We start from the raw sequence: 12167 nt of genomic DNA, 5'->3' as shown, positions 1-12167 counted from the left end.
TCATCCTTCACTGCTCTGGACCCAAAATAATCACTCCTTTTCGGGAATCATCTTAGCGGTTGTGGTCTGAACAACATAGGTCTAAGTCTTAGTTAAGTAAACTCCCTTGCCATTCTCCAGTTGTCGTGTGTATGTTGGCATTGTTTCCCCACCGTAGACTGTAAGCTTCCAGAGAGCGAGTGGGTGCCTCTCCCCGGTGGAAGCACAGGGTTCTACCTGAAATGCTAGGTCATAAGGAGCTGGAAGGCAGCAGGTCTGACTTCTCTTTCTATGCCCCCCACGGTGTCTCGCTGAAGACCTTGCACACTATGAGGGGTAATGAATGTCTATGGATGAATGAAGAGCAGTATCTGATGTTTACCCATGAAAGACCAGAACCGTGTGACATTTTAACACCCAGACAATATTCTCGTGCCAGGAAAAAACCAAGGAGCAGGTGGAAGACACTTAAGTTTACTCTCCAGTCTGTACTGTCTCTCAAGAGCCTCCTCCACATCCATTGAACATTAAACCAAGCAGACGCTGTTCAGCAAGTTTTGAATAGATTCGTGAGAGGCTGTAGAGAAAGGTAGTCAGAAGCGTGATGAGGACGAGTCCAGTTTTGACTTTGAGTAATTTGCTAAGACACGAGAGAGCAGGGAAAGGATAGACATAGCTACCAGGGTTACTGTTAAGACTTTGGGTCTCCGGTGACCTTCTCTGCTAGTAAATGATTAGGTGGCCTTCTTGACTCAACCCCAAACTCTGATACAGCCAGTGAGGAATCTGACCGGAAAGAGTTTCTTGGGTTAAGGAGTAAAAAAATGGGGTAGGATAGAAGGCAAGGGGCCAGAAATAGAAATACAGGGAGTTGTTTATTAATGTGATTTTTTGGATTACATTTCCATTCAATAACTTCTAGGTGGTAAGTTTCAGCTGCCTGGTAAAATGCAATGAAATGGACCTTTGAGAAAGATTATTTTAAAAAGCTTAGCTCTTAACCACAATGAGATACTACTTCACACCCATAAGGATGGCTGTTATTAAAAACAACACAACACAAAACAACAAAATCCCAGAAAATAGCAAGGGTTGTTGAGGATGTGGAAGAATTGGAACCCTGTGCACTGCTGATGAGAATGTAAAACGGTGCAGATGCTGTGGAAACCAGGATGGTGGATCCTCAGAAAATCAGACGTAGAACTGCCATGTGACCCAGCAATTCCTCTTCTGGGCGTACACCCAGAGGAATGGAATGCAGAGACTCAAATATTTGTACAGCAAATTTCATAGCAGCATTAGTCACAATAGCCGAAAGGTGGAAACGACCTAAATGTCCATCCATCAAGGAATGAATATAGAAAATGTGGTATTATATATATATATATATATACACACACACAATGGACTATTATTCAGTCTTCAAAAAGAAGGAAATTCTAATATATGTTACAACATGTATGAAACTTGTAGGCATTATGCTAAGTTTACGACGTGATGAAAAAGGCCTGACACTAAAGGGAAAATATTACCTGATTCCACTTCTGTGAGGTCCCCTAGAGTAGTCAGATTCATAAAGAGAGAAAGTACCCTGGTGGGTGCCAGGGGCTGGGAGGGGCCGTGGGGAGTTAGTGTTTAGTGGGTGTGGAGTCTTAGTTGGGTAGGTGAACAGTTCTGGAAATGGATAGATGTGCAACAGTGTGAATGTACTGAATGCCACTGAACGAAACCCTTAAAAATGATTAAAATGGTAAATTTGTTATATATATTTTACCATAATTAAGAAAACAAGCTTTGTTCTTTTAAACTTATCGTGCTTTATGTATTTGTAAAAGCAGAATTAGTGGGAAAAGAGTAACTGGAGAAGTGTTTGGGTTTTTTCCTTCATAAATTTTAATCATCACCAGGCTTTCTCATGTTGATAAAGTTCATTCAATCCTCATTCCCGTCACCACGGCTAATGTATATTGAGTTCTTACTACGTGCCCGGCACAGTGTGCCCAATTCTTCCCACGGATTTTCTCATTCGTTCCTTACAACAATCCTGAGGTAGGTACTGTTGTAGTTTGCATTTTACGGTAGAGGGCGCTGATGCTTAGAAAGGAAATTAAGTTCTCAAGTTCACACACCCAGTGAGTGGTGAGGTCAGGACTGGGACAGCAGCCTGTGTGGCTCAGGGTCCCATGCCCTTGGCCCCAGTGCTGTGCTGCACCGTCCGCTGTCTGCACGTCCCCTGGGCACTGTCGTGGGCGGGAGGGCCGTGTTGGGTGGGATGGGTCAGGCCACCACGGACGGGCAGACTAATTGGCGCTGGTACTTACAGTTTAGTAAGACTGTAGAGTCCTCGGAAAGCATAGACAGATACGGATCTAATCTTATTGTTTTGCAGGCACCTGTGAAAATGATTATTAAAAGGAAAACGTAAGGAAATAGAGTTTCAGTTTTGCAAGGTGAAAAGAGTTCCGCGGATGGATGACGGTGATAGCCCTGCAAAGATACGGGTGTATGTAAGGCCTCTGAACGTACACTAAATGGTCAAGCCAGTACATTTTATGTTGTGCGTATTTTACCACAATATCTTGTGATAACCTATAATGGAAGAGAATGTCAAAAAAGAATACATATATTTACACGTATATGTATAACTGAATCACTGTGCTGTACACCTGAAACGAACACAACATTGTAAATCAACTATACTTCAATAAAAATTTAAAAAAATAAAAAAACAAAAATAAGAAAATGAAAGAGGAAATGTCAAAAATTCTTAAAAATTAAAAAAGGTAAACAAAATAATTTAGCGGAGCTGGGTATCATCATGTCACTTTGTTTCTCAATTAAGTTCACATATGATTAGGCTAGTTTTTATTTGGAACTTCTAGTTATAAAGGTAGACACATGATAGCTAAAATTTAATGTTTGAATTTTTAGTGAGTGAAACTTTAGTTTTAGTGCATAGTAATGCACTCACTAATCAAACAAGCCTAGAAGCCTTTTTAACTTTTTAACATTTTCTGCTATAATTCTACAAACTTGACAGTATTCAACACAGTGCTGGCAAAACTACAAGGTTGTGACATCGTTAAGACCGCAAACCATATTCCATGTAAACCACAAACTGGCCAAGCTAGTCAACTTGAATTGTATTAATTTGACACCTAAGTTTTGCTCCAAAAACTGTTTGAGGAAACTTATCAAGAGTATATATGACAAAAGAGAAAAACAGAAATAGAAAGAATCAGGTCGACCGAGAAGATTGACAATATTCCAGAATGTAGAGGGTGGGACAAGTTTTAGTGGAAGCATATATTAGTATCTTATTTTTAGCCTGGAAGAGTCCCCAAACTTCCAAAACTAGAAGTATAATTTTTGCTAAAAGAAAATTTCCAGGAACAAGAAGTAAAAACAGTAACAGTTGGTTTTCAGATTAAAAAACAAACAACAAAAAAGGATCAGGTCTAGAAGAAGATAAATTAGCTTGGAAGGCCAAGGAAGAATGCTGGCTGTGGAGTTCACTGAGGTCATGCTGGAGGTTGGGCCTGGAGTTAACAGGAGGTCAAAGGAAACAGAACCTGCAGCAGAAGCCGTTGCATCCCACACACCCATTTAAGCTCTGCGCATCTACGTACGCTGGCCCCAGGTTGTGAACAGGGCAAAAGTAAGGGCTTCAAGTCTTATTTCTTCTGCTGATGCAGGTCACCATTGTTCTTCAGGGTTTGCTGAGTTTATGTATAATTTTCTCAGATTTTAGGAGTGATAAGGGATAAACCAGTATGAGCCAACTCTCAGTGAATTAGAAATTTTGACTAAAGGAGAGTCCCTATTTCTCCAGCATGCAAGAAACCTAACTTTAATTGTAAAATGTTAAGTTTGTTATACACCTAACACTCTCACAGAACATGCTGTGGTCCAATCGTTTACTAGGTAATGCATCTTTCTCACTAATGAACAGAAAAACTTTGACAAGTATTTATTCATTTATTTCTAACTACTGTAATTTTCCATTAAGCAATAGATTATATTGCCTGGAGGTGGAGCCAAAGTACATCTCTAATCACCAATTAGAACTTTTTTGATAATTAGGCTATTTTGATCTATTACGTGGAACAAATTGGTTGTTCAAGAATTAATTCAATGTTCACTGTGTAAAATTGCTAAACTATTGAATCCTGTTGTTTAGAGTTGAAGCCCTGACTCCTTTTAAACCATGTGGACATAAGGTGGTGCTACAGATCAGAAAAATTCTTCCTGCTCCAGAAATCAGAAAATAAAGTAAGGAAGTATCCTCTTGAAGTTTGTGTATCAGGTTTAATTTTGAAAAGCTCTTCTCACTTGATTAATAAATGTCTAGAATACAGTTCTGAAAAGTCATTTTTATTAGAATTTAATTTTCTGATGTGAAATATTTTTCTGCAGATAATCTGAGCTTTGAGAATATTTCATCAAACAAAGTGGATAAATTTTTCTTCTGATTCTGCTCTATCTTTATTATCTTAAAGAAAAAGTACAGATAGATGATATCTATATACCAGGGTTCTCTAGTGTAAAAACAAATCCCAAACCAGTGTAGGTGTGAAAATGAAACTGGGAATTCTGAGACGTTTTCTAGATAGTGTGATTCAGGCACAGAATATTTAAACCCAACAGTTTAAGCCTATGACAATATGATTTAGCCTCAAAGTTGACCTAAATAACAGGTAACCATCCCCTGGGCCATTATGGATTCTGTGAGTATATAGGTAATCTTAGACTGAAGAGAAGCTAGCATTTCAGATAAAACTCAACCAATGAGGCAGATGTGAAAATGGAATTAAGTCCCTAAAAAACATGCTTGGAGGTTTCAAACCACAAGGACTTTCTATCTTAGGCAGAGATTGAATTTGCAAACATATGGAAGAAAATTCTTCTCTATCTAATCTTTTTTATTTTTTAATATTTATTTATTTATTTGGCTGCGCCGGGTCTTAGTTGCAACACAGGGGATCTTTGTTGCCACGTGCAGGATCTGTAGTTGTGGCATGTGGGATCTAGTTCCCTGACCAGGGATCGAACCTGGGCCCCCTGCATTGGGAGCGTGGAGCCTTACCCACTGGACAACCAGGGAAGTCCCTTCTCTACCTAATCTTGAGGGCAGCTCTGGTAAGGGGTCATTACATCTTTCTGTAAGATGGACATTGAAATGCAGAGAGTAAAACCTCTTGAGTATCTTCACTTGGGGGGAGTGTGGTCAGAGGGTTCATAGCACATGTACTCTGGTTTCTTTGGGGATAGGTTTCTGAGGTTTTTGTAGGATAGCTTCTAGAATTACTCACGGAAAAAAATGTTACCTGGTAGTCTGCAGCTAATGGCTAAATAATTCCCCAAAGAGGTGTTAGACTTAAGCAGTGGTGCAGTGTTTGTCTCTGCAGAAGTGGGAAGAAACAGATATGCCAAAAAATGTTAGTCAGTTCAATACTAAGAATTAAAATTTTCCTTACAGCTTCTGAAGATCGTGGTACTTCTTAAAGCCATCAGGAGGAAGTTTTCTTATTAAGTTCCACTTGAGTGACCTGAAATAAATGTACATTTTGGTTCTTACTTAAAGGGTTTTTCTTTACTTTTAACAACATTGTGAATAATTATAAACTTTATTTACTTTAGCACTAGTTTTCAGGAAACATTTTGCTTCATGATGTCACTCTTGTATTCATAATATCATTTAAAAATTTTTAAAGAGATTTTATTTGAGAGGTATTTTTATTTTATTTATTTTAATTAATTTTTAATTGAAGTATAACTGATTTACAATATTATATTAGTTTCAGGTATACAACATAATTATAGACCATACCGCATTTATAGTTATTATAAAATACTGTGATGTAGCTCACAATGGTTTGTACCTCTTAATCCCCTACCCCCACCTTGCCTCTCCCCCTTCCCTCTCCCCACTGGTAACCCCTAGTTTGGTCTCTATATCTGTGAGCCTGTTTCTTTTTTGTTATATTCACTAGTTTAAAAAAATTTTTTTAGATTCCACATATAAGTGATATCATACAGTAACTGTCTTTCTCTGACTTATTTCACTCAGCATAATGCCCTCCAAGTCCCTCCATGTTGTTGCAAATGGCAAAATTTCATTCTCTTTATGGCTGAGTAATATTCCATTGTGTATACACACACCACATCTTCTTTATCCATTCATCTGTGGATGGACACTTAGGTTGCTTCCATATCTTGGCAATTGTAAGTAATGCTGCAATGAACATTGGGGTGCATGTATCTTTTCGAATTAGTATTTCCATTTCCTTTGGAATATACCCAGGAGTGGAATTGCTGGATCACATGTAGCTCTACTTTTAGCTTTTTGAGAAACCTCCGTACTGTTTTTCACAGTGGCTGTATCAATTTACATTCCCACCAACAGTGGAGGAGGGTTCCCTTTTCTCCACACCCTCTCCAGCATTTGTATTTGTTGTATTTTTGATGACAGCCATTCTGACAGGTGTGAGGTGATATCTCACTATGGTTTTGATTTGCATTTCTCTGATGATCAGTGAAGTCGAGCATCTTTTCATGTGTTTGTTGACCATCTGTATGTTTTCTTTGGAAAAAGACAAATGTTCTGGGGGCTTCCTGGTGGAGGACCCCTGGGCTGGAGGGTCCAATGTGTGGCTCAGACCTCTCACCCCTTGGGGAGAACCTCTGCAATTGTAATTATTCTCCCATTTGTGGGTCACCCACCTGGGGTTATGGGTCTCAATTATACTGAGACTCTGCCTCTCCTACCCATCTTGCTGTGGTTACTTTTTCTGTCTTTAGTTATAGGAGATCTTTTCTGGTAGGTCCCGGTCTTTTTCTTGGATGGTTCTTCTGCAGATAGTGGTGGTTTTGGTGTGCCCATGAGAAGAGGTGAGCTCAGGGTCTTTCTACTTCACCATCTTGGGAACTCCCTCTCTTCATGGCACCATTTGAACTAGGTTTAACTTTTGATTTTGAATTATTAGAGATAGTCATCTTTTCTTAAATTTAAGTTACAACATTGTAGTTCTGACAAAAAAGACTTGAAATAATAAAACTGGGAAAATAATCTTCAGTTATGTTCTCCTTTTCTATTTTCATTTAGCAAATGGAAAGCATCTCAGTTTTTGAGTGACAAGAATAGTGTTTTCTTGTTTAAAACACATTCAAGACCTTAAATAATTTTATATTCTTCAATATTTTAGTTCTCACATTCCACTACCTTTGCTTCCTTTAAAAATTAGTTGGAAAGGAAACTGTCAATTGGTCCATACAGTTGAACCATCTCTATTCAATAAGTGATCCCAATGCAATTTCTAATAAATTGTATAGAAAGATTTCCCCTTGTATCATAATTTGATAAGCAGCTTGACACAAGCCAGGTTCACATAATTTTGAGGTTGTATTGGAAAAGACCTAACCTTTACTTTTTAAAAGAAAAGCAATGTAATATGGTAAGAACAAAATAAAACAAGCAAAAAATCCAAACCATTGAAGCTGGGACGCCCTTGCATGAACCATGCAGAATCTTTCCATATCAGTTTCTTTAACAGTAAAAGAATGGATTTGGAGTAGGGGACCTCTAATAATATGATGCCATTATTATTGCTATCCTTGTCTATTACGATGGAGCAGATGCTCATTGAGAAATGAACAATGGATGTCATTGTCAGGAGTTTGACCTACTGTGGAATAAACACTAGGAAACACTTGGTTAACATAAAGGACTCAGTGGAGACAGGTTCATACAAAAGACACGAACAGTGTTAGTTGCTGTGTTGGTTTTGACCAGTGTTGCTTGAACTTGGTAATGAATCCTTCTTAAAGAAAAATAGTTTCTCAGACTCCCTAGAGCACATTTTTGGAAACTATTGAAATTTTGAGAAACAAACTGTTCCAGAGTCTAGAAAACCGTGTATTCTCAACACGGTATTATTGCTGTTATTGTTTGGGGTGAAAATAGGTTCTTAGGGAGTGGAAAAAATATTACTTTTTTTTTTTAGAAAACTAGATCATTTTATTTTATTTTATTTTTATTGGTTATCTTTGCATGGTAGTTTTAAAAACTATCTTTATTGGAGTATAATTGTTTTACAATGTTGTGTTACACAACCAAATGTAAAATAGATAGCTAGTGGGAAGCAGCCACATAGCACAGGGAGATTAGCTCAGTGCTTTGTGTCCACCTAGAGGGGTGGGATAGGGAGGGTGGGAGGGAGACGCAAGAGGGAGGGGATATGGGGATATATGTATACATATAGCTGATTCACTTTGTTGTACAGCAGAAAATCTTACTTTTTTAATGGATAGAGAACTAGTATATTTAGGATAATTACCTGAATGCTCCGTCTTTGACGTTTAATGGTATTTATTGTCTACATAACCAATAAAATGGATGTATATGCAAATAAAGAAAGAACTAGTATATGTAAGCATACACATAGTATATCTGAAGTATTAGAACATCCCAGGAGGGGACAAAAAAAATGTCTAAAAAGCCTCAGGAAGGGGAGGTGATAATGAAAAGAAAAAGGGTTAAGAAACACTGTCCTAGACTATACATACCTGTCACTTAGTGATTTTTTAATGAATAAATGTCCAAGGTTGATTAACTAGTAATCTTCTCTTGAAATCACTCTTAGCTGCTGGGCTATCACCAGATGTTCTTTCATTCCTTATATTAGCTAATTGAAAATCCCTTTTCTACTAATGGTTCTCACTTGGCTTGGATCTTCAGTTCTGCTTTATATCCTGTTTAAATATTTGTGTCATGTAAAGATAAACTGCCAAATATTTGAGTTTGTTTAAGGACATTGATGAAAGTTTACTGTGCTCTCAAAAATGCGTTCATTCACTCATTTTCTCAACAAACACGGGTTGAATGCCTTCCATTTGCACTTTGGGAAAAAAAGGATAATATCCCTGCCCTTAAGAAGCTTATACTCTATTTGGATGACAAGTAACACATTTTATCTACAAATAAAGATTTTTCTTTGCAAACTAACTTCAGTCTTATAGCCCAGGACTATTTTTTATTGTAACGATTTACTTGTAAATTCAACTCAAAAACACTGTTTAGAGCTTATTATACTCTGTTAGGAACTTTGGAGGTTATATAGAAAAACCATGTTGTAGACCACCACGGAGCCATGAAAGGGAAAGGGAAATGAAAGGGAAATGAAATGCCATAACCACGGAGCTTATGGCATTTCCCTTTCTCTGGTGGAGAAGACTAAGACCCCAACCCTACAGCACGCGGAAGAATGTTTGATATACTTAAAGGAGACACCAATGAGGGTCTATGAGAGAACCCAAGAGGAGAGCTTAATTGCCCCTGAGTGGGAGGGTCATTTTGGAGGGAAGGGAGGCTCCTTTAGGGACCCCTAAATAGTATTTCTTAGGAAGTTGAGTTTTTATTAATAGTGCCTAGAATTTACAGGCTGCCTCTTTCTAAATGATGCCGAATATTTTCATAAGTAGCATCCTCTACATTTTCATAATACCCTATTGAGATAGAAAGAGGTAGGTGTTGTTATTACTCTCACTTTACAGGATGAACCAAAATACTTTTTAATATAATAGATTCTTGTATTTCAAAGTTTAATATTAATAAAGTGTTATACACATAAACTCCTGAGCTTGATTCCTACATTTCCAAATGCCTGTTGGAAATTTCCACGGGGTGACCTTTAATCTCCAATTGAAAAAACATCTAAATTGGAGTTCTAATCTTCCTCACTAACTGACACCAAGTCTTCCCCTGTTACTCAGGATGGAAACCTTGCATCATCCTGGACCCCTCCTTCTCTCTTGCCTTCTGTACCCAATCGTTCATGAGGATCTGATTCCAGTTTTTTCTTTATACCAAGGGTTGCAAGTTGGCAGCCCACAGGCCTGTACACATCTCTCTATGAATGTCTGTATGTATGTGTGTGTGTATGTTAAACCAGAACAGTCTTTTTTAAGTTGAATCCACATGCCTTTAGGTGGGGATTACACTCTCTCCCTAGTCACTGCCATATCCACTTCCATTCCTCCAGCCCTCTCCCTCTCTCCCTTTCTTTTACAAAGATTAGCTAAATTGTTGAAGAATGTATTCAAATCCTGCTTATGGGAAAACAAGAAATGAGGTTGCCTGCCTTAGGGTATTCATTGATTTGGATTTTCTAGTAATTTGATATAAGCAGTACAGGTGATCATTTTCTTTCTTTGAAAATAGAGTGAAATCATCATAAATTTTTATACCCAGCCATTCCAGTCAGAATTTAAATCATGGAAACTCTCCAGAGGACCTCAGATTTTTTTGGGGGGGGTTATTATTTTTTTCTAGTAGGACTAATTACTATGAAAAAGAGCTATGGTGAGTCTAGGGTAGGATAGAATGCTGTCCTTAGTACAGGTGGGAATGTCACCTCCTTTGGAAAAACAAGTCTTTGTGGTTTAACCTGCCTGGTGTTCTCAGCTCATTATCCAATAGGGTAAGCTCCCCAGATTCTGTTAATTTGATGATACCACTGTGTACGGGAGCTCTGAGCTGGAGCTTTTCCTTATTCCTTGAATATGTCAAGCATATGAGCTGCAGTGTTATGTGGTTTGGGTTGAAAAAGGCAAGACTTGCCAACATTTGTAACCTTAAGAATTACTCCTATCTTGTCCTCATATATACAAAAGTCAGAGCCATAAGGCACTAAAACAACTGGATGAAAACAAAAAACTCAGCAAAAATATTGGATTATAATGTCTGTCCTCCACTAAGTTCTTTTTAAAGTTTCAGCCAAATGTGTGTGTTTGTGTTGCTGAAATTGTTGAATTCAAATTAGTACTGGGTCAGTAAACTGCTTATTATGAGGGTAATTTTCTTTTACATATGTAAATTTGAGTTATTTAAGGAAAAACCCAGCATCAAATCTCCCAGTCAAATGTGATTCAGAAGAGTTAGATTTTAAATGTGAAGTTCTGGAATATTTTATCCAATTTATTTTACTTGTTTTATGTTTTTATTTATACATAAGCATATTAGAATTTATTTCCAATGAAGTCAAAAATTGACTCATTCAATAAACTTCAATTCTTGTAATAAGAAAGCTCTTTATGATAGTTTATTTGGTAGCCTTTTTTCTTTAGTAGCACATACACTTGATTGCATCTTTTGTTTAGATAAAATGTGGCGATACTAAACACTTCATAAGATTGTTATGGGGGCTAAATAAGTGAACATATAGAATAATTTAGAGTCAGATCTATCATGTAATAAATGCAAATAAATATCAGCAATCATTATAATTGACCAAGGGACAATGATATCATCTTAAGTGACAATGCATTATTAATAATGACAATTACACCTGAATTATGATACAATTTTACAGGGGTTGTTCTGGCTGTCAGGATGAAGCCATTCTTTTCTACTTACATTAAAGTCACATTTGAAGAAACTGATGGAACAGCTCGTAAATTGGTCTCATCACAATCAAGCTCTAAACCTCGGCAAAGACATTGCATGGGCACAGAACCGACCACTGAATAAGGAGGAAGCAGTAAGGAATGGGGATGATGAGGGACCAGGAACAGGAGGGTAATGAAAAGAAAGAAACAAAAAGCTATAAGAAAATCATATACAAAAATGTGTCATGTCTTACGTAAGCAATTTGTGCAAAGCTTTAAATTAAGGTTCCAAAGTTTTGCTTTTAACATTAAAATGATGCTAGAACTTGAAGATAAGGAAACATATACATTTACCAGCCCATGCATTAAAAAAAAAAAAAAAAAAAAATAGCAGCCTGCCCCTCTCCATTTGTTGCAAAATGAATGAAGTCATACGCTCTTTCTTATCCTTGGAGAGTAGCTACGTCCCAGGGTGACAGGACAGGGTGTGATGGGCATTAATGTCCATATTAAAGCTGCTGTTTAAGAATAAAGTATTAATAGTTTTAATGGAAGACAAAGCCCTTTTTAACTAGCAAGAAAGAGAACTCAACTCTGAACTATAGTGCTGGTAGATTTTTTTTTTTTAATTCAGGAGTTCTTCAAAAGACTTCTTTTGGCTTATGTAGGGATGTAAGGATGCCTACAGCTTCACTTGAGGAAGTGAATATTTCTTATGCATAGCCATTCTGTTCTCACTGATGAGAGTTGGAAAGAGAGAGGAAATGGAATGTACGCCTTTGACTACCTTGCGGGGCTATAGC

General features: G+C 37.5%; 1 protein-coding gene across 1 annotated transcript in view; it reads right to left on the bottom strand.

Moving 5' to 3' along the window:
- Positions 1 to 12167, bottom strand: part of RXFP1 (relaxin family peptide receptor 1) — a gene marked incomplete at its 5' end in the record, with an annotated part of 80279 nt that overhangs the window by 37112 nt on the left and 31000 nt on the right. The window contains 3 exons of the mRNA XM_082463171.1: positions 2301 to 2372; positions 5457 to 5528; positions 11393 to 11579. Of these exons, the coding sequence (XP_082319297.1) occupies positions 2301 to 2372; positions 5457 to 5528; positions 11393 to 11579 (331 nt within the window). The remainder of the gene's footprint in view (positions 1 to 2300; positions 2373 to 5456; positions 5529 to 11392; positions 11580 to 12167) is intronic.

This window comes from Balaenoptera physalus (genome assembly GCF_965194825.1).
Source record: "Balaenoptera physalus genome assembly, chromosome: 5".
Lineage (NCBI taxonomy): Eukaryota > Metazoa > Chordata > Mammalia > Artiodactyla > Balaenopteridae > Balaenoptera > Balaenoptera physalus.
Note: the sequence above shows the minus strand (reverse complement) of the source record. Positions and strands in the feature narration are given on the sequence as shown.